At 36.6% G+C, this 27,972-nt stretch overlaps 3 protein-coding genes across 8 annotated transcripts; all 3 read left to right on the plus strand.

Moving 5' to 3' along the window:
• Positions 1-161: 161 nt before the first annotated feature.
• Positions 162-3,701, plus strand: LOC112191394 (protein ABSCISIC ACID-INSENSITIVE 5). Of its 6 annotated transcripts, none has more exons than XM_040517274.1 (6): positions 162-486; positions 1,315-2,717; positions 2,831-2,902; positions 2,991-3,020; positions 3,201-3,323; positions 3,427-3,701. In XM_040517274.1, the coding sequence occupies exons 2-5, from the start codon at positions 1,587-1,589 to the stop codon at positions 3,294-3,296; spliced, it is 1,329 nt and encodes a 442-aa protein (XP_040373208.1). In that variant the 5' UTR covers positions 162-486; positions 1,315-1,586; the 3' UTR covers positions 3,297-3,323; positions 3,427-3,701. The 6 variants fall into 6 exon arrangements, with proteins under 6 accessions (XP_040373208.1, XP_040373207.1, XP_024186507.1 ...); XM_040517273.1 differs by having other exon boundaries at positions 1,342-2,717; XM_024330739.2 differs by having other exon boundaries at positions 1,365-2,717.
• A 9,593-nt stretch (positions 3,702-13,294) lies between these two features.
• Positions 13,295-13,870, plus strand: LOC112194240 (NDR1/HIN1-like protein 10). The gene has a single exon (XM_024334485.1). It carries the CDS (start codon positions 13,295-13,297, stop codon positions 13,868-13,870), a length of 576 nt encoding a protein of 191 aa, XP_024190253.1.
• Positions 13,871-26,279: 12,409 nt separating this feature from the next.
• Positions 26,280-26,918, plus strand: LOC112195024 (NDR1/HIN1-like protein 3). Its single transcript, XM_024335315.2, has one exon. The coding sequence runs from the start codon at positions 26,280-26,282 to the stop codon at positions 26,916-26,918; it is 639 nt and encodes a 212-aa protein (XP_024191083.1).
• Positions 26,919-27,972: the final 1,054 nt, after the last annotated feature.

A 27,972-nucleotide genomic window follows, 5' to 3' on the forward strand; every position in this document is an offset into this window, starting at 1 on the left:
AGAAGCCACATGTCCAACAGGTGTCAAGGTCTCCAAGCAGTGTAGAGAATAGCGGACTGAGGCTTCGATTTTTAAGAGGAAACTTTAGATTGATGGATTTGACTTGCACGCCACTGTGGCCCCACCCTTCGCCGGAAAACCTAGAGCTGTGGTCATGAACTTGCTCCTCTCTACTCTCTTTTCTTTCTCTCCCACCTTAGCTACTATTAACAAAAAAAATAAAAACTAAGCCTCTACCCCTTAAAATCTGCTACTATATTGCACTGTTGCTTCTATTTATACCGAAGCTTGAAGAATCAGTACAGTATACTTCATTTTATAGATCTGCCCCAAGACTCAAAACACCGTCCTCGGATATTGAATTTCTGATACTTTGAGCTCAGATTCAAGTTGCTGAAGAACCTGCTGGTACCATTTCGTTCACTTTACTGAACCTGAGCTTTTACAAATTTACGGCGTGCATTTAATTTGCCTTCTGCAATAAGGGTATGTTTTGTTTGTCTGGATCAATTTGTTTCATTCTTCTTTTTTAGGAATCTTTGCCGGCATGTTTGCATTAAAATGTTGTTGAGATCTGAGACTTCTTCGTAAGTAACTTACATGTTAATGAATTGCAACTAAACCCAACCTTTAAACTTGGGTTAGTTGCAGTTCTCATGCAGAATGATTAATTAGTTGATGTTATTACTCATTGGTTAAGCTAGCTAATTGTTGGAAGATTTTCGTATTCCTGATTTATTTGATTTATGGTGACTTTTTCTTTGTGGTGTATAATAGTTGAAAGAGAAATTTTAGTGTGAAGTGCTATACTGAAACAGGAAAGATTCTCTATGCTTTTGGCTACATTTTGTTCCAATTTCCTATTTTGGGAGTGTATAATTAATTGTAGATATTAGATATACTTCTTGTCATTATTCTTTCAATATGGACCCCTTTACCCTTTATAGGCACGTGAATCTCTCCTGCTTATTTTTTTAGAAAATCTCTGATTACTCCTAGGTTAAATCTCAACAAGCTAGTGTCGGTGATAAGAAGATTTGCATAACATGATTATTTTGTATTCCAAAGGCTAAATTGGTAAGTTGGCATTGCAGCCGGTTCAGTAAGACTCGGCATACCACCGGCACGGTTAGTCCTTATAGTGCTAGCACTACCTGAGCAAGGATCCAGAAAGTCTAGGCTCTTTGTGTTCATCTTGATTTAGCTATTATTTGTTTTCATTGTTTTTGTTATAAGTAATTTTCTTCTAATTGATTGAAGGATGAAATTTTGTGTTTTTGTTTCGGTTATGGACAGTTATATGTTTGTTTGTAGAAACTAATGTATCAGTGGGAATAACAGTGAAGCAACTCGATCACGTGCAGCACAAACTCAAGGCATCGGGTCTGAGCCTCGCACAGCTCTCTCTTTATGATTGGAGCGTACACTGTTGTCATTTCTCTTCAAACGGATAGTGATCATCCTGAAGATTATATGTAATATATCTATTCCTTGCAACACCCACAAGCACTGCATAGTCCTTGCGCTCTTCTGCTTCCAGTAAACCTCTTGATCATCAGCCCTATCAGAATTCTGAAAAACCACATATGACAAACACAACAATGGGCGGTGTCTCAGAGTCTGAAATGATGTCCCACGGCAAAGAGGAATTGCCAGGGCAGTCTGACCAATATGCCAAGAACAACCAACTATTCACGTCCTTAGGAAGACAATCTTCCATCTACTCTCTCACTCTCGACGAGTTCCAGCACACCCTCTCTGAGAACGGCAAGAATTTCGGGTCTATGAACATGGACGAGTTCCTCAACAGCATTTGGACTGCTGAAGAAAATCAAGCCATCAACTCCACCCACCACAACAACAGTAATAACCTCAATCCCAACCACATCAACAACATAAGCAACAACAATGTCCAGCACCCCGCCTTAAGCGAGATCACTATGGAAAAAGAAGGTGTGATAGCCAAGCAACCAAGCTTGCCACGTCAGGGTTCACTCACCCTTCCTGCACCATTGTGCAGGAAGACGGTGGACGAAGTTTGGTCTGAAATGCACAAAGAGCAGAAAGCACAAGCTCAGCAACAGAACAGTAACCACAACAATAGCAATGATGGTGCTCAGAATTCCGAGTATGTTCCTCGCCAGCCCACATTTGGGGAGATGACACTGGAGGATTTTTTAGTAAAAGCTGGGGTAGTTCGGGAACCAGATTCAATGTCAGTGGTGCCCCTCCCTCCTCAACCCCAACAGCAACCACAGCAGTATGGCATAGTGGGACAAAGTTTTGTGATGGGAATGGGTGCAAATGCCGGTGCTAGCACTAGTACTACTCCTGTTCTGCCCAATTACCAAACTATCCCTCAAGGTGGCGCCCCGGTCGGAGAGTCATCTGGGTATGTTACAAATGGCAAGAGGAATGGGGCATACCCCCCACCACCGCCACAGGCAGTTTGTTTTGGAGGGAGAGTGGTCAATGGTGGAGGTGGTTATGCCCCGACACAGCCAATCGGGATGGCTACTTCTGTGAGTCCAGTGTCATCAGATGGGATGTGTGCGAGTCAGATTGAGAACTCAGGGGGTCAATATGCTATGGATATGGGTGCACTGAGGGGAAGAAAGAGGATTATAGATGGTCCAGTGGAGAAGGTGGTGGAGAGGAGGCAGAGAAGGATGATTAAGAATAGAGAGTCTGCTGCAAGGTCTAGAGCCAGGAAACAGGTACGTCATTCCTTAAAAAGTCAGTCTGTGATTAATTATTTATTCTGCTTCAAATTAGCTACTAATAATCATCAAAATAATCTTTTATGAACGTGTTTCTTTTTGTTTTAAAGGCATATACTGTTGAATTGGAGGCAGAACTGAACCAATTAAGAGAAGAGAATGCAAACCTTAAACAGGCACTGGTAATTATCACATCAGAAACATCTCTCTCATATTGCGCTTGTAACTTTGCTAGTGCTCTTACATTACTGATTGTGTCAACTTGAACAGGCTGAGCTTGAGATGAAACGAAAGCAACAGGTATAGTTTTTGTAATAGATGAAATCACATAATGTATCCTCATATGGTAATCCTCAAGCCAACTGCCGTACTTGGCCTTTCAATTAATTAATGCAGATGTAATTGGTTCCAGTATAGCTATAAATGAAATAAAAGAAGCATGTAATTGTTAATCTGAATCAACTTGTTAAATTTTGGCAGTACTGTGAGGAAATGAGAAAAAGAGTTCAGAGCAGGGCCCAGAAAGCTGTGGAGAAGCTGTGGATGCTGAAGAGGAGTCACAGTTGTGCTGTATGATGCAAATCATGAAATGTCAAGTAAAATGTAAGCATATTTTGTACACCGAGTTTTTATCTAACTAAATGGATATTTGAATTTCTTTTTGGGGATATGTTTTCCTATACCTGAGCAATGATCTTTGGTTCAGGTCATTGAGGAATAGATGATGAATTGAAGTTCCCCCACCAGCGGATGCAACTATGGAAGCTCAGCACAGTGCTGATAAATTCCTTCAATTGTACTTGTTCTGAGAAGATATGACTATGGAAATGTGCATCGAGATTCGCGAATAGTAGTTCAAGATGTGTAGAACCAAGTTGAGCTAGGATTAAATTAGGAATGCGAGTTTGTATTAATTCTTAGACTAGACATAATAGTTTGAATTTTGAATTTTGTATATTTTTACTTTAGCTTTTGGCTTGAAGTGGTTGCCTACAGTCGTGAGCTTTTCATCATACACTCGACATTCTTTGGCGAAGCCAGGCCAGTACGCTGAGGCAACCGATAATTATTCACCCAATATTAACTATACTAGTGATCTGAGTGTCACTAGTATAGTTCTTGTTACTGTTTCGGAAATTCTTTAACGTACTATGGTGTTATACACCGATCCTTTTCTTCAGTTTCTATTTCTGAAAAATGGTGGGTTACATACGGGAGTCCAATTGAACCTGGAAATGGTTGGGTTCATGCAAGCTTGAAATTTTCACATCATAGCACGACCTATTTCCTTTTCTGTTCGACAACTCTGTTTTGTGAGTGTGAAGCTTAGGATATTATCCGAAGCCAACACCATGGAAGATCAGAATAGCAAACAATTAATTATGTGTGCTTGACATTGTTGGCCAAGGCTAGTGGTTAATACATCGAGGGGGATAGGGCTTATGCCTATAAACAAAGATCAAGAGTGATGGTAACCCAACCTATGTGATTGGAGATCCCATGAAGTAGGTTCATATGGGTAAGAACAAGTCACTTGTTGGTCAGTGTTGCACTATCAAATAAAACTATTGATGGTCCCTCTCTATGGTGTAAATAAATAGTGCTTGAACTGTAATGTGTAAGGTTGAACAAATGTTCTTAATGAGTTTTATAGCCCAAAAATTTGGGTGATGTTTTGTTGCGGTACACACTTGATGGATTCACCTATATGGATGTGGAAGTGGGGCAGCTTCCTATGAGAGCAAGGTATACTCTCTAGAGCATTCATGAATATCCACGTAGGGGCGCATGGCTTATTTGTGCCCACCCATGGAAAATACTTGATTTCGAGAGTTCAATGTGGATGGTAGTTCTCTGATTCATATTAAGAAACTTTGGTTCATAGAAAATTTAATTTTCACCAAATTTCTGTGGATCATAATTATTTATCTTATAGCTGGTTCATAGTCCAAAAGACACCAGTTCAGAAGCATTGGATTCTCATTTTCCTTTGGCCTAGTGGTTTTGTCAGAGTATTGGCCAAAATCAACTCTGACCTACACAACTTATTGAATAATCTCAACAATAAGTAATCTTTATTGGATTTTTAGTTATCCAATATATTTCATTTAAATATAAGAGCCTATTTTTCTTGTTTTTCTCTTAACCCCCACATTTTGAGTCTGTCTGAATTAGCCTCAGGCTCATATATATATATATATATATATATATATATAGGCAAGATAATATCAAGCCATATATATTTAGGCAACGAATCTTCGCAGGTCAAGGACTTGAATTTTAATAGGCAACATTGTTTATCCGGTTTCGTAACTTCGGGTATTTTAGTCACCCCCACATTTATAGCCATCAATGAGATTTTTTTCAGGCATAAGCATAAGGGACAATATCGAGGCGTCAATGAATAAAAACTGCATATTTTTATTTTTTTGAAGCAACATTGATTGAAAGGCAACGAAAATTCGAAAGGCAACTTATGGAGCAAATCATCTGAGCAAATGGCTAGGGAACCATGTTTAGAGACTTGTTGTCTCTGCATTATATCCGAAAACACCAATAATATAGAATCATGCAACTATTTTCTCAGTGACCAAATTCTCAAGGCAACCGTGTTCATTACTGTTTAAATATTGAGGCAACCGTTATATTTAATCCATATGATAGGGTCCGATTCATCATTCAAGATTTAAATGAGGCAACTCTTATTACTTGTAATTTGTAACCAAACTTTAAGGAAACATTTTTCTTTTCTTTTCGAGGACATCAACCGTAGGGACATTAATATTCTGAGGCATCAAATTGACATAGGCAACCGTCAATATAAAATTGACAAAATAATTTCTCAATGCGTTATTCATGATAACACATTTATTTTTCAGGCAACCGAGATATCATCTTAATCAAGAGGCAATGGAACTATTGAGAGGCAACAACTTTATTATTTCCAAAGAAACAATAATCCGAAGGCAATATTTCAAAAAAAAATTTCTTCCTTGAAGAAAAATACTTTGCAGGGACGTATTCCGAAGGCAACAATAAAGGAACAACTTTTCAAGTTATAACGGTAAAAAATATTTTAATGAATAGAAAATAATTATGGTAAATCATATGACAAAGAGAATTAAAAACTCTTGCTAGCAATGATGCACAATAAATAGTACGAAAAATGATAAAATTGTGAGCCCCGGAAAAATCTATTGAGATAAGGTGAGATTGTTTGGAATAAATTTGACGATCTCGGTAATTATTAAGGTCTTCGGGAATAATTATTGGGATTTTTCACAAGGTGAAATCTTAAAATTTTGGATACTACAATAAAGTACGCGACGTTACGAGTCTGTGAGAATTTTCGGGAAATTTTTCCGACACCGGAACTATTTATTATGAATTTCCGAAGTCTGGGAATTATGGAAATTCATTTTATATAAAAAGGAAATGTTTTGGCACGATCTGAGCCATTGATCCATTCACTGCTTCATCTGAGCCATCCAAAATCATTTAAGGGAAAGTATATAAGAGGGGAGACTTGATGGACGCACTAGATCGTTCTAGAAACGAACAGAAGCATCGACCCATTTCTCCAGCTCGAGACCCGCGACGGTGACCCAACCGGAACCAGGGCCGGCCTTGCCCAAGGGCGGGCTTGGCGACGGCCCAGGGCCCAAGTGAGAGGGGGGCACAAATTTTTTTTTAAATAAGGTTATATATATATATAAAAAATTATATATAGTATATGTCGACGGTAAACAAAAAAAAAAAAATTGCTTTGTTCCCAAACGCAGTGTCTTCTCTTCTCTCCTCACTTCGAAATGGTTTTCTCTTCTCCTCATTTTGAGAATTGTACACACAATTATAGCAGACGAATTTCAAGAGTCTCTTAACTCTCTCTAAAACTTTAAAAACAAACAAATTTCTCTTGAAATATTGGGGTTTCAATGGTTATTCAATCAAGCAATTTATTTTCATCATCTGTCACTTCCTCTCAATCTTTCTCTCCTATATTTTCCTCTTCTTCTACGGTGATCAGACACAATTTTTGGCATTCCATCGATTCAGGCTGCAATAGAGATCGATCAAAATAGGTATAGTTAAATTGGGTGTTCTTTAAATTTTTTTTATTTTTTATGGTGGGTGTTCTTCAATTTTTAAATTCGTTGAAATTTTGGACATTATAAGTTCTATTACTGGCATTTTGTGGTATTTGTTGATTATTCTAACAACTATTATAAATTTTTATGCCTATAATATCAAAATCTCGACTATACTGTCATCGCTGATGTTCAATTTGCAGCTTTCAACATCCTTAATCAGTTAATTACAGGTTCAATCTATACTGAACACTAGAAGATCGACTTTTTTTTCCCCTACAATGGAATTTTTTTTTTTTTTTTGCTCTCTTTCTCTACAAACATAGCATCTTTAGATGCATTAATTGGAAGTCAGAAGTTGCAGGTTGATATGTTGATGCATACGTCTTTACAATTGCTACATCGCAATCCTAGTTTTATTGTTCTGTGTTCGAATGTTTATCGTTTAAAGTTGTACTGTTTTACATATGAATATATATATATATATATATATATATGGGTAGTTAGGCACCAAATTTTTTTTTGCCCGGGGCATCAAAAACCTCAAGACCGGCCCTGACCGGAACTCCCGCGTCTGGCAACGACACGACGGCGCACCGGTCAAGTTCGACGCGTCTTGTCGTCGTGGCTCTGCCTATGGTCACAGATCGTCCATGCATGGAGCGAGGAGAGAGAACGGAAGCCCGAAAGCTTCGAGTTTTCTGGCGAAGTTTCTGGTGATCATCGGGGATGCATGAGGTATGGAAATCGATCCTGTGGGTGAGCTCTACGTACTGGTATACTTGGTTTTTAGTTTTGGATGGGTTTTGATGGATTGATGTTTTGGTGGGTGTCGGGTACCAACAGAGCCGCTGTCCTCTTTGGTCGCTCTATGCTTCTGGGCTCATATCCGACGTTGTGGAGCATCAAATGAGATCTGAGGAAGCCCAGTTTGTTGAGTTGGCTGAAGTGAGGAGCTTGGAATGGGTGAAAGTGGAGACGGTGAAGTTTTCTCCGATTCACTGTATTCCTCTGTCGAGGAAGCGAAGGCAGCAGCTCATAATTAATCATTTAATCTTGAATTCGTATGAATCAGGTGAGCTAGAGGTTCTGATCGATTGTTGTTGTTGGATTTCTGTTGGAATTTGATCTCCTGGTTATATGTTTGATTTTATTAAATTGTCATAGTTGTGGTGAGTTGAAGTTATTTTGATTTGGGAAGGAAGTTGGACGAGTTGGTGAATCTTTTACTAAGAGTAGTAACTGATATCACAATTGTGAAATGGAGTTATGTTAAATTGGTCAAAGAAAATTTCCAGGGTATGCCATGGTATTTTCAATACGGCATAAGCATGGTTTTGTTTATCATGGGATCTGTATTTAAATAGAAAGCTAATCATGGTTCAAGTTTAATGTTGGGTGCCCTTAGTAATTTTCAGGGTGCACCTAATTGAAAAAGAAATTGTGTTGATTTGAGAAACATCTTGATATGGTTATGATTGGTGAAAAATCTAAAAGTGATAAATGATAAAATATTCAGTAATTGGGATAATTATTGAATTTGTGGTGATTGGTCAATGTTGGTCAAACCTTGGTCAAATGGGTCAATGTTGGTCAACTCCTTGTCAAACTAGGAAAGATTGATCGGACGATTATTTTACCGTCGAAACGTTAATATTTATCCAATGAGATATTGACGAGCAATATGTCGGAATCTAGGACTTCAGTTACCCGAGGAACGGAAGGTTCGTGACTCTCGGAGTATGAGAAGAAAAACATCGGAATCCAGGTAGGGGATTCGAGACTCTCCTCGATTAGCGGTTTATTTATATTACGCTTTTGTTTAAATAATGCATGTTAAGTCTGTGGTTTGGTTATGTTAAAATGCAATGCGTACTGACCAAACCGTGAGAGATGTGATGGCTTGAGAGCGAAGGGTGGCTCTGACTTCCTTGGGTTAGATCCCCAAAACCTCCGGAGGGTTAGTTACAGCAGTCGGACGGTGCGCGATCGCAATGACGACCCGATCCGTGTGTGTATCTAGGTAGCGGACGCTCTCGCTATGCTTACCTGGTGATAAATTAATTTGAGGTAAGGTCGTGTAGTGGGTCTATGGGACCGGCCATCAGGTAATATTTGGTGCGCACGTATTGATTTGAGTAACATGCATCGATTTTCAAAAGAGAATATTTTTATTTTAAAGTTTGTCGTTCTTTTAATGACATGGTTTTGAGTATGTTTTCATATTGTGGCCACAAAGCAATATTAGATTGTTTTCAAACCTAGTCGAGATGATTTCCCAATGAGTAGCGAGGACGAAAGCTCAGCCCTACAACAGTGTGGATGCAGGTACTATGCACTGGTGACGGGATTGACGGACGGAGCAGGGTGCGCGGAGATAGCTTCGGTGAATAGTGGTAACTGAACTCAGGTTCCGTGTCTAGTCTTGAACTCTATCTCTTGAGAGTCATTCATTTGGAACTTGTTATTCCTTATTTCGTCTTGTATCAGAGTGTACCAACTCTTATTTACCCTAGTGGTGATCTAGAAGCGCTTTAGACAAATAAGCTCGATAAATGATTCTAAAAAGTTTTCACCTCAAAAAGTATTTCGACGTTTCCGCTACGCGATTTAACTAAAATGCCTTGCGGGTTTTTAGGATGTAAACTGAACATTCAGTTTATGTCTTAGGGACACGCGGCACTATGACGTGCTCAAGCTGATGAGGTGCAGTTTGGAGCGTTACAAAAATGATATTATATACAGCTATTGATATAGAAAAGTAAAAATACGAAACTGTTTGTTTTATGTATTGTTGGAAATTTGGTTGATGGATGTTATTTTCGTCATCAGATTTCGTTTCCTACAAAATTCCACAAATACAATATTTTATTAGTAAATAAATATAATCACATTAATGCCATAATAAGCTGAAAATAGAAGATCAACACTTATCTTTTAGATTTGCGAGCCACCACCCAATGATTATTTCAAAAAGAGTTTAAGGTTGAGGCGTGTAAACACTGTTTTTAAGAGTAGATTTCGCCCCTCGGAGACAATGTCTCAGTGTAGCAGGTTTGTGGAGCCCTACCCTCCAGGGTACAAGAACCGTTAATCCTTGTAAGCGTACACTCGCAAACTTGGATCCTAGAAATACTTGATTTTTCCTTTGGCATTATGGAAGAGCAAGAACAAAGAACTCACTAGAAAAATGGCTACTGAGAGAAATATAGAAAATAATGAGTTTCATTGTGTGTGTAAGACCAAGAAGTGATAGGTTTATATAGTAGATGAAAAAGCTTAGAGATATTATGCAAATTTAATAAGATAATTATTGGAATATTGTAACTCGCCCTAATATTATGAACATAATGAATTAGTAATGTTTTATCATAAATATATAGTAAATAGTTTTTCAAAGCATTGGGAGTTACACAAAGTATTTTGAAATACACAATCAAAATTTCCAACAAACATGACACGCCACATAGGATCAAAGGTCCTGAAATCTTCCGTCTTAATCCATTCCATGGAGAAAAGGCTACAGTAAGGGGGGTGTATTCAATTAGGAGTCTATAGGAGTTTTTTGTATTTTAAGAGTCCTTTAAAATCTGGTGGTATTCAATCAAGATTTTAAAAAGTCCTTTAAAATCTTGTGGTATTCTATCAAGATTTTAAAAAGTCCTTTCAAATCTAGTGGTATTCAAAAGTCTAGCGATTTTGAAAGATTTTATTAGATGCTTGATTTTGTAGGATTCTAGGGTGCTTGGTATAAATACCAAACCCTATCAGAAATCCACCCTCTAGACATGAGATTTTGACGTCTTTCATTTTTTTTTCTCTCACTCTGAAGATGAAAAGGCGTCAAAGATAGAAAACGAACTGACAAAGAGAGAAGACGTACTGACAGTTGACCTCAATCTGTGAACTTGGGGGAAATTATCACTTGCTAAAAAGGTATTTTTATACACATGCCAGTGTTGATCGATTGCAGTGATTTTGGCAATTTTTGATACGTTTATGTGAATGTGTTGGATTCTGCATATTAGGTCTGGCATTGATAGTTGAAATAATACTTGGCTTCTTTTGGGGCTTTTTCTTTTTTAGGCTGAATTTTTTGTTTGGCTTTGTAATAGAGAGAATCATAAAAATGTTTGGATATGTAACCTTGTGTACTTTGTCATTTTTACCCATGAAATAGCAGTACTTTTTTCCGTATCCAGGCGAGCCTTTTCTATTTTTGCTCTCTAGTCGCATGGTTTGTGTTGTTTTGGTCTGGTAAATGCATTGTTGGAACTTTTAGGAATATTGCTTTGTTTATACCTGCACTCAAGTGGCTCAATGATAATAATAAATTGTTCTATTCAAGTCTGACTACTTGTTTATGAAATTTACCATTTGGAGATCAGTATTGAAAACATGTGACCAAAAAAGCCAAATTGATAACAGACGAACCATATTGATTTCAATGTCATGGTAGTTTAATTTTCATTGTGGTGTCATGTTTTTTCAGCTGATCTGTGGCATGTTCTAGCTGTCATTATAGCTAGAATGTTCTATTGCAAATCGCTGTGATATTGGATCAACTCATATAGAATGGCACATGCATTTAAGAAATAGTATTGTTCTGAATTAAAACTTTCTCTTTCTATAATAACAAATCATGTTATTTGTTACAAACCAATACTGGTGTAATTTGATAATGGTAAATGTGCCATCTTTCATATGATAGAAACTAAAGATGTTGTGAATCAGGAAAGCTAGAGTTGCCTCATCAGATTTTCTCATGTTCAAATTTGATATGGCCTTGGTTTTGGTACAATCCCTGTGATTTCGTTGTACAGCATGCAGTTTAGGCAGATTGATTATAAAAATGACTTTTGATATATGATGCTGTCTTATATAGCAGCTTTTGGGGCATATGATTTCCTCTTTTCCTAAAATGTTAAAAGCCAACGTTTCTTTCTTCTTCTTTTTTTGATTTGAACGTTTCTTTCTTTTTTTACTTGTTCTCATTGCCAAGGTTATATACATCATCAGTCTTGTATCATTGTATATGAATGTTACAGTGACATATTATTGTTTTGATCCAAATCTGCTATATTGTTTGGATTTGCTGCTATATGCTAGCTAGCTCTTACCATAATAAGGTATCTAGCTAAATAATTTCTTTTGATTGTGAATATATAGTCTAATGCACTCATTAGCATTCAAGAACATTCTGGGAGAAATTTTGTTTTCTTGAGTTTTTGGGTGAAAAACAATGCTGAGCTGAGGTCGATCTTAACTATTTTTCTTTGGAATGAGCAGGTTCCTGCTTCGGTTCTTGACTCACAGCCGAACTTTGATTTCAAGAAAGACATTGAAGCAAAGAAGTAATAAGATAATTATCCCTATTAGTATTTCATGTGTTCGGTTATGATTATGAAGACTTTGTATGGAAAGCTGCTTTATGAAATCTTGAGTAGACTTTGTTTCATAATTGGAGACCATCCATATGCTTATTTGGTTGATCAACAACTCAAAAATCATTCTGGGTATTAAAAAAAAACAATGAAATCACACCACAATATCTCATTTGTCAAAGATTGAAAATACCAAACCAGGAAGCGTAGAATAATTTATATCAAGTGTATTGTACATATAGCATCATATTTACAATATTCTTTCTATAGTCTGTCCTTACAAGATGGATTAGTTTGTCCACACACTCCACTACTATATTCAAATAAGCTAGCTATGATTAAACTGGTCATTACTAGTGTTATTGATGCAAATATATATGTAATCTAACTCACATTTAATTAAGCTAGCTATGATCAAATAAGGCCTTGTAGGCGGGGGCCTTATAGATCAAAAAATTATACTATTCTATTATGTTATTTATTCAATTATTGTTATAAGGACAATCCATGCACTTATGAAATCCAAACAAATCTAAGCAAATCTTGCTAATACAATACATTAAAATCTATTTAAATCTGTGTGGAGTTAAAACAATCCGTGGATTATGTAGAATTCTCGAAAATCCACGGATTATAAAAAATCAATCAGAATCATTTAAAATCTGGATTGAATACACCCCCCTAAGTTTCCATAAAGGAAAGTTAGGTGGTCGTAAAAAGTTCAAGACCAAGTCGTGTGGTCAACCTGAAGATCTGCAGTTTTAAGATTAGATAAACTAAATTAAGAATTAATGAATCACGTACATCATACATACGCGAATTATACGTCTATCAATGTACCAAAAAGGTCCCGTCTGTACGTGAGTTTGGCCTATATATACCCCCATTTAATTGCCCAAAATCCTGCACTTGTACTTACCCTTACCAATTTTTCTACACATTAATTTGACGTTTTGGCCTCTCTGGTACCAGCCCTCTTTTGTCTTGGTGGTTAGAGATTAAGAATCTCCACCAAGGCCAAAGGTTCTAGGGCTCGTTCTGCCTCTGCCTTGAAGCAGAAGAAAAGGGAAATCTTGTTGCACTAAATCCATATCAACCAACCATGTTTGGGAAGCTGTGTCTCTTTTGTTGCGTCATCCCTCTGGTGCTAACTGCTGTTACCATGCTTGGAACGTTTCTTTGGCTGCGTAAGGAGATGAAAAAAATGGATTTGGGACTGGAGTACACGGTGTCCGACGGCGTGCTGAACACGTTTTCCATGACGCCCAACAAGACCCTCGATTACGATCTAGCCTTGACTATAACTGCTGAGAATAAGTTGAGCGCTAATACTAAAATAAAGTGGGAAGAGTTTGAAACTACTCCTGTTTACGAGGATGTGGAATTGGGTAAGGTTGATTTGGCCCCGTTTGAGATAATTAAGGTCGACAAGAAGGAACTCAAACCATCGTACAAGGGGGTGAAACAGATGTCTGGTAATGTTGACGCTTCAAAGGTGAAGAACCTTAAGCTTGTCGATATTGTTTTGAAGCTTGAGGCCAAGATAAAGGTCGATACTGCTTTCGGTTTCAAGGTTAAAAACAAATTCAAATATGAGTGCAAGTTGAAGGTTCCTACAAAATCGGGTGGTGAAAAATTCAAAAGTACCAAGTGTGAGAGAAAGAAACAGAGTAGCTAATTTAATTAACATTTTGCCATCAACAATCGTGAAATGCGTTTTGATAGGGAAAAAAACAAACAATCTTAAAATGTGTTCGATCTCTATATAGGCTTTTTTTTTTCTTTTTTTTTGTATATTTGTTTTTATTTCTTTTTTCCATATGAGGGAGCCATTTTTTTTTTTAACAAGTATGGTTGACCAGTGATGTTCCTTCGCAAACCATTTATTCATATGATGAACCGAACATTTATATACTAAATTATTTTCTTCAACTTTTTCATCCCCTGGAACTTAGTTAGGCTTGGATACTATTTTTTAGTGTGATATGAGAGGATCTGGTAATCTGGTACTTTTTACAATGTAACAGTAGGCATGACAGTGGGAGGGTAGGGTGTGGGAATTAAAATACCATCCACATGTCCGACTTCATTTTCCATCTCTGTATCCACCTCAATCTCCTTAATAAGATATTGGCGATTGTCTGTTCTCATCCGCATTCTCATTCGGGATTAGGTCCTCATACCCGCCTCACAGTGGCGGAACCAGGATTTAAACACTGAGGGGGTCCAGAACTCGAGATAGAAATAATATAACAAACTACTCCAAAAATAAAAAAAATAAAAAACTACTTCATAAGTAAATTATAATTTTGTAACAAAACCATATAACTCTCATTTCAAAATTAAAAAACCAACTCTAAGAATGAAAAAAAGGCAACTAAGTTTTTAATTAATATGTCATTGATTTGTATTACAATGAATTTTTTATTATTTTATTACACTTTTATATAGAGGATTGGTCATAGGGGTCGTCAACGGGCCGGGCCGGGCTCGGCCCGGCCCATTCATAGCGGGCTCGGGCCGGGCCTTGCCATATTTTTAAATAATTGCGGGCCGGGCCGGGCCGGGCTTTATTAAAAATCAAAGGATCCAAGCCCGTCCATATAAAGCGGGCCTTGCGGGCTTTTTCGGGCCGGGCCGGGCTTGGCCTTGCGGGCTTTTTTGGGCCGGGCCTTGCGGGCTTTATTTATAAATAAATATTTAAAGACACAAGTTTTTTTTTTTAATCAAGCTTTGGAAATTCAATGGATAATGATCAAATACAACCAAAGATAATAGATCTATATAACTATATTGTACCAAAAAAAATCTATATTTATATATAGATACTAATTTATTGATAAATAAATTTTTAAAGACACTAATTTTTTATAAACCTATATTTATATATCATACACTCCAAAGAGCAACCCCTATCAATTCAAAGAAAATGAAAAAACCGACCGTTGGATGAGTTTATTACAATAAATTATGAGTGTGGTAAAAAATTTAGCCAATTTCACCATATTTTAGAATCCGATCGGATTGGTCAACCGTAGTCACTTATATGTTTTATTGTTTGACCGATGGCGTGGCAACCGCGAAACGTGCTTATTTTTTCACATCACGTTTGTATATATTCCATCGATGGATGTGCGTGGACATAAGATAAAAAAATTAATTTTAATTACAAACACATTGGTGTATACCAATTTTATTCCTTTAGTTGTATGACTTATACATTGCATTTAAATTGTTTAGGTTCATTCTAAAGCAACCATGAAGTAGAAAATGAATTCGGAGAAACCAACCGCTCGATGGAGAGATTGTAATGTTTTATGGTGATTGTAGAAAATCTAGCCAATTTCGTTATTGTTTCGAATTCGATCAACTAGGTCAAACTTAGTTACTCTTATAAACCTATATTTATATATCATACACTCCAAAGAGCAACCCCTATCAATTCAAAGAAAATGAAAAAACCGACCGTTGGATGAGTTTATTACAATAAATTATGAGTGTGGTACAAAATTTAGCCAATTTCACCATATTTTCGAATCCGATCGGATTGGTCAACCGTAGTCACTTATATGTTTTATTGGTTGACCGATGGCGTGGCAACCGCGAAACGTGCTTATTTTTTCACATCACGTTTGTATATATTCCATCGATGGATGTGCGTGGACATAAGATAAAAAAATTAATTTTAATTACAAACACATTGGTGTATATCAATTTTATTCCTTTAGTTGTATGACTTATACATTGCATTTAAATTGTTTAGGTTCATTCTAAAGCAACCATGAAGTAGAAAATGAATTCGGAGAAACCAACCGCTCGATGGAGAGATTGTAATGTTTTATGGTGATTGTAGAAAATCTAGCCAATTTCGTTATTGTTTCGAATTCGATCAACTAGGTCAAACGTAGTTACTCTTATAAACTTATATTTATATATCATACACTCCAAAGAGCAACCCCTATCAATTCAAAGAAAATGAAAAAACCGACCGTTGGATGAGTTTATTACAATAAATTATGAGTGTGGTAAAAAATTTAGCCAATTTCACCATATTTTCGAATCCGATCGGATTGGTCAACCGTAGTCACTTATATGTTTTATTGGTTGACCGATGGCGTGGCAACCGCGAAACGTGCTTATTTTTTCACATCACGTTTGTATATATTCCATCGATGGATGTGCGTGGACATAAGATAAAAAAAATTAATTTTAATTACAAACACATTGGTGTATACCAATTTTATTCCTTTAGTTGTATGACTTATACATTGCATTTAAATTGTTTAGGTTTATTCTAAAGCAACCATGAAGTAGAAAATGAATTCGGAGAAACCAACCGCTCGATGGAGAGATTGTAATGTTTTATGGTGATTGTAGAAAATCTAGCAAATTTCGTTATTGTTTCGAATTCGATCAACTAGGTCAAACTTAGTTACTCTTATGAACCTATATTTATATATCATACACTCCAAAGAGCAACCCCTATCAATTCAAAGAAAATGGAAAAACCGACCGTTGGATGAGTTTATTACAATAAATTATGCGTGTGGTTAAAAATTTAGTCAATTTCACCATAGTTTTGAACCCGATCTAATTGGTCAACCGATTACCGATATGTAGAATATATATATATATATGCACATATTCTATATAGAATAATAGAAGTATAAGAACTTCCACACACACACACACACACACACATATATATATATATATATATATATATATCTCTATATATATTATTATATTATATATATAAACACACACATATATAAATATATATACATATATATAAACACACACACACACATATATATATCTCTATATATATATTATATATATAAACAAACACACACACACACACACATATATATATATATATCTCTATATATATATCCTCTATATAAACACACACACACACACACACACACACACATATATATATATATCTCTATATATATATATATTATATATATAAACACTCACACATATATAAATATATATATACATATATATAAACACACACACACACATATATATATCTCTATATATATATTATATATATAAACAAACACACACACACACACATATATATATATATATATCTCTATATATATATCCTCTATATAAACACACACACACACACACACACACACACACATATATATATATATCTCTATATATATATATATTATATATATAAACACTCACACATATATAAATATATATATACATATATATAAACACACACACATATATAAATATATATACATATATATATAAACACACACACACACACACACACACATATATATATATAAACACACACAAATATATATATCTATGTGTGTGTGTGTGTATATATTTATAAACACACACACACATAACTACAAATATATATATATATATATATATAATATTTTACGGGCTTTTACGGGCCGGGCCTAGCGGGCTTTTACGGGCCGGGCCTAGCGGGCCTTTGGCGGGCCGGGCCTACGGGCCGGGCCGGGTTTTTGCGGGCTTTAGGCGGGCCGGCCCTCGGCCCACTAAGGCGGGCTTTTGCGGGTTTTTTGACGGGCCGGGCCGGGCTAAAAGCCCTCCGGGCCGGCGGGCCTCCATCGGCCCACTTGATCCGCGGGCTTTTTGATGAGGCTTAATTGGTCATCACGTGGTTAGGGGGGGTCCACTACATGAACAGAAGGTTCTTCCCTCATGTTGATTAACAGAATGCATATATACTCGTATATCTGAAACAAAGCTTGGGGGCGTCCGGACCCCGCCGGACTGTAATACAGTTCCGCCTCTGCCGCCTCAATCTCTGTTAACTCTTATGAGTTCTTGGTACTTGAAGAAGTGGGAAATTGTTGAATTTATGCTACCACTATTATGTTACTTGAAGATACATATTCAAAAAAACTTGTTTCTTCGTATTATATTTATTTATTAACAATATTACTAATTTATTATATAAAAATTCATACAAAGTATGAAGGTAAAATCAAACATGTTCATAATAATATTTTTATTAAAAGAATCTTTCTTTTTGAACAAATTTATTTAGAGTACCAAAAGATTGACAAAAAAAGAGATTTAGATAAATATTTATTGATAATTTATATTAGAATATATATACACACACATATATACAAAGCAAGGATATGAAGAGGATGTCCGCAAAAGCCAAAAAAAATGCGGATGGTTGATTCTCATCCATTAGATTGGTTAAATGAAATTGAATGGCTCACATGAAAAACCCATGTGCGTTGAGAACACGTGTCTACTTCGCACTCTTAAGTCAGTCCCCAACAGCCCAACTCATCTATCTCATCTCTTCAGATTCAAAGTCAAGCGACGATTTCAGAAGAAGAAATCAAAGATATGGAATTGGATTTTTTTTTCTTGTTTCAATTCCGAAAGGTATTCAAATTTGTTTCCCCTGGGACTAATTCGTCTTTAATTGGTTGGCTTTGAATGTTCCAAAGCTTTTGCTGGGTCGGATTCAGATTTTGAATCACTCTCTTGCCCTTTTTGTTTCTTTCTTTCTTTTTATTTCAAATGAATATACTGAACCCAGTTCTAGGGCTGGTCACGGGCCGGTTACTGACTGATACCGAGCCTGGTACCGAAAATATTATTCGGGACGGGACTACTTTTTTTCAAAGTTGGTACCGAAGGTACCGAAACAGACCGGGATCGGGTCGGGCCCGGGCCCAATTCAGGATACCCGATTCCTTTTTTTTTTTTTCCTCCTCCACACTTAAGTACTTTAACAGCTATCCAAAACTTCTAGATTTCAATCATTCTAGGATGCAGCTGTCCTCTTAGCACTGCAACTTATAAGTCTACACAATCAATTTTGCCTTAAACCAAATCAAACAATGTAAAATACTACAATGAATTGAAGACTTCTTGAAAAGAAGAAATGAACTAGTGAAGATGGAAAATAATACAATATGTGCAAAACAGCAAATTGTAGATTGCAGATTATGAATTCAAATTGCAGTAATGTAGATTATGATAGGAAACAAGTGCAGTAATGCAAATTACAGATTGCAGTACTGCAAATTACAGATTGCAGTAATGCAGTAATGTAGTAATTCTTCATCAAGAAACGGCACGCCACCCTTCCTCTCTAAACCTATAAATACCAAAACCACAACCGTCTCCTTTTGCTCTCAACCCCAGATCTTCAACCCTCCCTCCACACCTTCGATTCTCCTCGATTTCAAATTCAAATTCAAAATCAAATCGATTTCATATGGCACAGATCAAACAGATTAGTGAGTACCAAGCCTCCATGATTGTTGATAATGACGAAAAAAGCCACGAGCCCACGATTCCGGGTCGGACTGCTCCAAATCGAGCTCCTCCTTGGTTGTTTCGGATTGGTTCGAAAGTAAGGTCGAGGATGATGCTTGAAGCCTTGAATCCTCACAATAAAGTAAGGATTGGGGATCGGGCTTGCTGTGTGAAGGGAAATTGGAAAGAAATTGGGGATCGGGGATTTAGATGAAGAACAAAAGAAGAATTGGAGAGTGGAGAGTAGAGAAGAGAGCTTAGAATTGGAGAGTGGAGAGTGGAGAGTAGAGAAGAATTAGGGATCGATCGATGTCTTCGTTTAGCGGCTTAGGGCCTTAGGCCGTTTAGTTTAGGTCAAAATGTTTTGATCAAATGTGGTCATTCCTTTGTGTTCCCACAAACTACCCAATCAAAACCAACCAAGTAATATAAAAAATTAAAGATTTAATTTAATTAATTTTTAACTGGACGGGACGAGATCAATCGGTTTCTACTAGGCTAGTACTGGTACCGGGCCCGTTTCCACGGGACGGGCCCAAATAGTAAATTTTAGAATTTGGTCCCGGCCCGTACTGGCTGATTTCGGGACGGTATCGGGACTTCGATTTTGGATGCCCAACCCTACCCAGTTCTTCTTCTTCAGTCATCTGCCAAACTGAAATATAGGAAATGATTTTTTTTTTCCCTCGGCATGAGATTGAGTATAAGCCATACTCTTCATGGATGGAAAGAGAGATGACTGGCCTTACAGTTTTGAAGTAGAAAATTTCAATTCAAATAGTTTTCTAGTTATCCATTCTCATCTCTCTATGAGTAATTTTGAGATGATTTGTGAAAATTAAATGTTGGTACTTGGGAATGGTCACTTACACTCTGACAGTCTAGACTTGAATTGACTCTGCCTGAGCAGTTCAATTTCATTTAACTAATCTAATGGCTGAAAATCAACCTCCGCATTTTTCTTCTTCTTTTGCGGCCTTCCTCTTCAGATCCTTGCTATATATATATATATATATATATATATATATATATATATATTCTAGATAATTCTTAGGGTACGGCTATTGCTACCTTACTAATTACTTTCTTCACCCTACAAGTTTCTGATTTATTGAAAAACTAAAATACCCTAATATAAAATAACAATAAATTACAATATCTTTATCCTATAACATGGTTTACACCCTACTGAACATGTACTTAAACTCTATTCTTAATCTCTTCATTCATCGTTAAACCCTAACTCTTTCTTTCTTAGCATTCATCATCTTCAATTATTCTCATGTTATGCTAACAAAAAAAGAATTTGAGACGCAGAGGAAGCCAAATAGAAAAAGAATTCAAGTTAAATTTTACATTGAAAAAGGATATTTTGGGTACTATAAATGGGTGAGCTAAGTAGACTTGAAATTACCAAAATATATATAGGGTGAGAAGAGAATGTAGGGTGAACAAAGTAATTAGTAGGGTAACAATACCCATATTGTAATTCTTATTGGGTAGGTAGGGGGATGAAGATCAAAATATTATCCCTGTCCCATATCCCATTTCAAAATTCAAATAAGCCATAGACTTCGGCACCATGGTTGAAAACTTGTAATAGAGGGTCCTCGATTAGTTGATATCTTCTATGGCACCATAGAGGATATCAACGAATCGAGGACTGGCAACAGCATCCTCTATTACGCCATAGACTTCGGCACCATGGTTGAAAACTCTAACCCATGGGCTAACATTCACTTTGATAAATTCGAAGCCATTACTAATTACAAGAAGTCAAAACCACGACCTAAACAATGTTGTTGTCTACCCTTTTACAATGGGCCACCAAGATACGGAAAAGCCATGCTATGCCGCCCCTTCAATTATGTAGCGGCTTCTCTGAGTCATGAGGTTTCAAAATTTAAGAGTAATACGACATCAGTTTTCAATTTAATTTTGAATCTGAATATTATGTCGTCATGCAAGATGATGCGGGGATTCAAATTAAATTTAAGAGTGTGTGAATATCTGTTGATACCCAAAAAATCACATTGCATGCTTAAGAGGTATTCAATATACTATGCGAAAATAATAAAACGAGTAATATCCAAAAAGACGAATTATGGGCTTTAATGACTTAATGCCCATTGTGCTAGAAGGAATACTCAATCATGTAATTCATTTTTGATTGTCTTACTGCTATCACACTCTTGGGGCTTACATAATTGGTTGTGGTGTGGAAAGTTACTGAAGTATGTGAGGCTCGTTCTTGATTTTCTATTGTCGGTGGTTTTGGACTTGGGACCAAAATTTAGGTCCAACAATCGAAATCTTTACATGGGAATGCAAAAATGAGAGAGTCCAAACTCATAAGCTTAAACACAATCATCTACCCAAAAGCCTTTCCAATAACACAAATGTCATGCAATACTTTATTTTATGGACAAAATACTGTTTACTCCCTATACTTATAGGGTCTCGACGTTTTAGTCCCTGACGTTCCAATTTCACCTAAAAAGTCCCTGAACTTTCCAATTTCATCTAAAAAGTCACTACTGTTAATTTTCAGTTAAAAAGTCTGTTATCTTGCTGACGTGACACTATTTCAACAGTAAAATGACTATTTTACCCTTACTGACCCAAAAAAAAAAATTTACTCTCTTTTCTCTTTTTTAACTCTTTTTTCTCTATTCTTTTAATTTGTTCTTTTTTATTTCTACTTTTTTTTTTAACTCTTTTTTCTCTATTTTTTTAATTTGTTCTTCTTTTTTTTCCTACTCTTTTTTTAACTCTCTTTTCTTTCTTTTTTTTTTTAAAAAAAAAATCTCTTTTCTCTTTTTTTTTATTTGTTCTCTCTCTTTTTTAATATATATTTCTTTCTCTTTTCTGTTTACCTCTTCTTCCTCTTCCTCATCTCGGCTCTTCGCCCTTATTTTCCTCCTTCTTGATCGCAGCTCCAATTTTCGGCCACTCCTAGAAGCCGAAATGGTCGGGTTCTCTTCCCTTCAGATTCCTGCCCCTTCGTGGTGTCGGAGCTATATCAGAAGCTTTCTCTTGACGTCAATAATGTTTCTTTGGTGTTGGTTTGCTGAGATGATGAGCCAATAGAGATTCGAAGAGGATAAGATATTTGAGTTTTCCTGCGAGTTTCCATGTTTTGGTCTATTTGGCTGTTTCTGATCGTAACTTTAGAGAGAAATGTTCGAACAGTTTTGGCACCGAAGAAAGGGAGGTGGAAGGTGAATTGATTTGATTTGGGTGTGCTCCGATTTGGTTTGGAACCGCTGTATGGAGAGGGGTGATTAGGAGAGGTGGTGATGCTTGCTGGGATGACGGGGATGATGGATGGATGGTGGAATGGCCAGCACTTGCTTGGAGCGGCGGGCACGCCAACGGTGATTAGGAGAGGCGGTGATGCTCGCCAAAAACTGGAGCTGCAATAAGGGAAAAGGAAAAGAAGGCCGAAGGCAGAGAGGAGGAAGAGGAAGAAGAGGTAAACAGAACAGAGAAAGAAATTTAAAAAAACAAAAGAGAGAGAGCAAATAATAAAAAGAGGAAAAAAGTTATAAAAAAAAAAAGAGAAAAAAGAGTTAAAGAAAAAGAGTAGGAAAAAAAAGAGGAAAGAGGTTAAAAAAAAAGAGAACAAATAAAATAAAATAAAAAGAGAGAAAAGAGAGTTAAAAAAAAAGAGAGAAAAAAGAGTAAAAAAAAAGAGTAGGAAAAAAAAAGAGAACAATTAAAAAAATAGAGAAAAAAGAGTTAAAAAAAAAAGTAGGAATAAAAAAGAATAAATTAAAAAAATAGAGAAAAAAGAGTTAAAAAAAAAAGTAGGAATAAAAAAGAACAAATTAAAAAAATAGAGAAAAAAGAGTTAAAAAAAGAAAAAAAAAAAAAGAGTAAATTTTTTTTTGGGGTCAATAAGGGTAAAATAGTCATTTTACTGTTGAAATAGTGCCACATCGGCAAGATAACAGATTTTTTAATGGAAAATTGACGGCAGAGACTTTTTAGATGAAATTGGAAAGTTCAGGGATTTTTTAGGTGAAATTGAAATGTCAGGGACTGAAACGTCAAGATCCTATAAGTATAAGGAGTAAACAGTATTTTGTCCATATTTTATCATGCAGTAGCTATCTTATTCTACACCAAGATTATGAGAATCATCAATCTTTCCATCCTTGCTTTGGTAAGGAACTTAACCGTAAAGACCTTAAGTTTCTTCCCTAAACACACACCATATTTCCCTTCACATGACCTTGAAACTAGCATCATTTTGGTGGTCTTCAACACTGCAATAAAGATTACATCACAATAGTACATAGAGGGTACATTCTTTATTGCACATTCTAAACTTAAGGAACAACTCTAATTAAGCCTTGTGTTCTATGCCTAGTCATGTGGTTTTAACCATAACATTGCAGTTTTTTTCCCTTGATCTTATACTTTTACTCCACTTCCCTCTAGCCTATAAATTAAGACTTCTTGTTCTTGCAATAGAGGACCTCCAAGCTATAGAGGATACAACCTCTAGGCAATAAATCTCAGGACCTCTAAACAATACATCTTACAAGCAAGCCTCAAGGAACAAGCCAAGCATTTCTAACCTCCAATCCAAAACCAGTTTCAAGCTCTAAATGACCTTAAATCCATCAACTACCACCAAAATCCATTCCTTCCTCACCGCAGTGAATTACACTACAACAAACTTCTAACCGCAGCAAGCATTTCATCTTCTACAATTCATGCACTTCTGGCCCCACACACCACATGCCTTCTTGCAAACCTTTTTATGTACTTTTGTTCATCTATCAAAACTGTATGAGTTTATGCCTACATATTACAAGAAGCATGCTACCGCAGCAGGCCAATTAACATTATTGTGGGGGAGCTTAGGAGAAGACGCTACAAAGTTTCTTGAAGCTTTGAACGGATAAATACAGGAGATCAACCCAATCAAGCAATTCTAACAGCCTCTGTACAAACACCAACAATATCACATTTCTTTCAAAGTCAATTATCCTAACTACTCAACTAACTCATTCCCTTCATTATTAACCACATTAAAAAAAAGTTCATCATACCATATAAAGTGCCTATAATAATTCTCTTACCCATCGCTATACTCATATCACATTAATTACTGAATATATCCCATGTTTTATTTTTAGTTTTTTTTATTTTTTTTTTATTTTTATGTCCAACTCTATTAGTCTAATGACTCTCAATCAATTTACACTTTTCAGTATACCCTCGTTAAAGTTAAGCGTAAGAAACCAAAGTTCAATTCCTCATTACATCTTAAAGAGCCCTCTGTTTGAATTCATCTCATGTGACTTTCAACTAAATTTGCAATGACCATACCAACACGGATCCAGCTACTCTAAAATTACATTGTGTGAAGTTAAATAAATTTCATAAAATCACAATTATTTGTCTAATCTAACGGATAGAAGAGTGGTCACCTAAAATAATGAAAATTATGGTAATTTTGGTACCAAATTAGCTTCAACGTTGGCATTAGGCTTTACCTCTGTTAACAAAAAATAAGATCTAGCATTGCTATGCTATGATCTTGTATTGCTTTTGTCTTTAACAATCCATGCAAGCCAGCACTCTAGCATTGCATGCATATGTTTTCTGAGAGCTCATGGCGACTTTTAGTTATTTCATTCAAGGCCATTTTCATTAATTTCACTGTTCCCGCATGCATTTGCGGACCTAGCATAGGGCTACTGTGGGCTGCTGCCCACACTACATCATCATACATACACGTACTGTTATATATAGAAGCTCTAGACAATTTTATGCATTTGAATGTGTAGTATGCAGCTTTTGCCCCCACAAGTGTCATGATTTTGATGATTTCATGCATGTTTAATCTAATATCATAAAAATTGCTTCTTATTTTCATATGTTTTATGCATAAATTGTTTTTTGGAAATGGGTGGGCAAGGATTTCAATTTTCGTTAGCTATTACGGTTTAAATTCGCCCCCGGCCGCATAACTAATTTTCTAGGTGCGCCACTGCCTGCAGACAGAATATCGAAGGTGAAGTAGCCACAGACAGAAAATTTTAAGCCTCTTCAGCCTTTTGAGCGTGACCGTGCATGCTTGTACAAAAGACTAAATAAATCGATGTATGAAGTAATAGCTTGGTTGGGAGAAAAGGATGAAACTAATATGTCTAAATGTAAACGTCCCAAGTCTTCCATGTTATTGCCATAATGTGGTTATAGTTATCTTTCACTTAGTTTTCACTAGGTTGCAGTCTTCTAGAGATCTTTCTTCTGTTATGCATGTAAATATTGTTTGATATATATTGTTCTCATTCTGCCTTTTTACAATGCATATGCGATGCCATTAGACTTCCTACTTGCTTCAAATTAATCATGAGGCTGTAAAGGCGAAAACATTTCCATCTCCAAGTTTTCTTACCCAGTCATATATACCCAAACTTTATCAATAAAGAACAAAAGAATTTGTCAACATTAATTAATTAACATGGGAAAATACATATATATGTAATATGTGTGTGTGTATACGTATGTATGTATTTATCAAGCAAAAGTCAGATGTTGGGAAGCTGCCAGGAACCGTATCGCTTCCTTCAACAACTTTGCAATTTCCCTTAATTAAAGATTCCTCACGGAACACTCTTCCCAGGTAGTTGACTTTGAGCTTCTTGCCATCCATTTCCGATCAGGATCAGAATCGACCGTCGTTTCATCTCTATATAAATACGTCTTTACATTCCTCATCACTATTCATCGATAAGCTAAACTCTCCATAGTATACATTAATAACCATGTCTAGAAGGTGTGGTTGCCGCTTTAACTGCTGCCCCTGCTGCTTCTGGATATACTACTGCACCACCCTCTGCTTCAGCCTGCCCTTCGTGATATTCGGGTTCATCTTCTTTCCCCAAGAGCCCAAATTCACAATCACCAATGCCACTCTAACCCAATTCAATTTCAACAGTTCCAACAACACCCTCGATTACAACCTCGCACTCAACATGACCATCAGAAACCCTAACAAGAGGGTTGGCATATATTACCGCCGCATCCAAGTCATAGGTAACTACCGAAAGAAGAAATTTGCTCTCGTCACTTTGACTACTTTGCCGTTCTACCAAGGCCACAAAAACACCACCGATTTGCATCAACTGGTTGTTCAAGGGTCGCAACTGGTGAAGTTTGGAAAACGCGAGGTGTCCCAGTTTAACTCGGAGACTGCTTCCGGGATTTATAGTATAAACGTGCAGCTCGCTCTTCGGATAAAAGCCAGGTACGGCAAGTTCAAGTCGCGCAATTACAAGCCGTATAGGAAGATTGACTGCAAGCTGAAGGTTCCTTTGAGTTTTAATGAAACGTCAACGGCCATTGGTTTTAAGGCTACAAGGTGTGGAAATGTTCACTTCTTTTCAGATCCTGATGCAGATTAACTCTATTTTATTATGTTCTCTTATATCGATTGTCAAAGTGCTAATGAGTTTATATGGCACTGTTTGTGCTTTTATATAATTAAACAAACATATGGACTGATATTCATAATGCACAGAAATTTCAACTGTAGGGGAACTTGGCTACGTTGAACTTCTCTTATACTAATAAAATTACTCCTTCAGGAAGACTTGGTTGTGTTGGGGTGTCTTTCAATCTTACTGATTATTCTATATAGATTTTATGAGAATAGAAAATAATTTTTTGATTAATTGAAGAGTTCATGAGAACAAGATTAAAAAAAGCTCATATCCGTCATCATCCATAGTATCGTGACTATCGTCTATATATATAACAGGGCATTTGCCTATCATAAACTGAAAATGATACGTACGTATATGACCCTAAAAAACAAAAGCATAGTATGCTCTTTTAAATTTATAATAATGGTTAAATTACCTTATGAGTTGTGATTTTATTAGGTTTTGATACGATCAAGGTTCTCCCTCTTATAGGAAAATCCATCATAAAACTCTCTCTCTCTCTCTCTCTCTCTCTCTCTCTCTCTCTCTCAAACCTAAACACCCTAAGACAGGTTTTTTTTCTGATTGTGAAACCGTGCTCGTCCGGCGGCACCTAACTTTTGGGTTAGCCTTCGACCTCGCCAACGTATGAGGTCTGCTGCCGGACAGGTGTTTGATCTGTAACTAGTCGAGGAAGCTTCTTGGGTGGGTGTTGTGTGCTCGGGGGTACCAGACGACGTTGGTTTGAGTTTTCTGGCAACATCTCCGATCAAGATTGGCTGTGGGGTTTGTGGGCTGTTCAAGACCGGTAGCGTTGGATTCTGAATCAACGGTGGTGCAGATGTTTTGAGCACTAGACTGGCGTGATTCTGGATCTGGTCTTAACGGCTTGAGCTCTGGCGGTGTGGGGCGCGACGGTTGGGGTCAAAACGGTGTGGGGTCGTAGCGGCATGGAACACGGAACAGATCATATAGAGGTGCTGGTTTTGCTGCATACGACATGACGTCAGGGAGATGTTGGGCCTGGACCAAG

The sequence above is a fragment of the Rosa chinensis genome, chromosome 3 (genome assembly GCF_002994745.2).
Source record: "Rosa chinensis cultivar Old Blush chromosome 3, RchiOBHm-V2, whole genome shotgun sequence".
Classification (NCBI taxonomy): Eukaryota; Viridiplantae; Streptophyta; class Magnoliopsida; order Rosales; family Rosaceae; genus Rosa; species Rosa chinensis.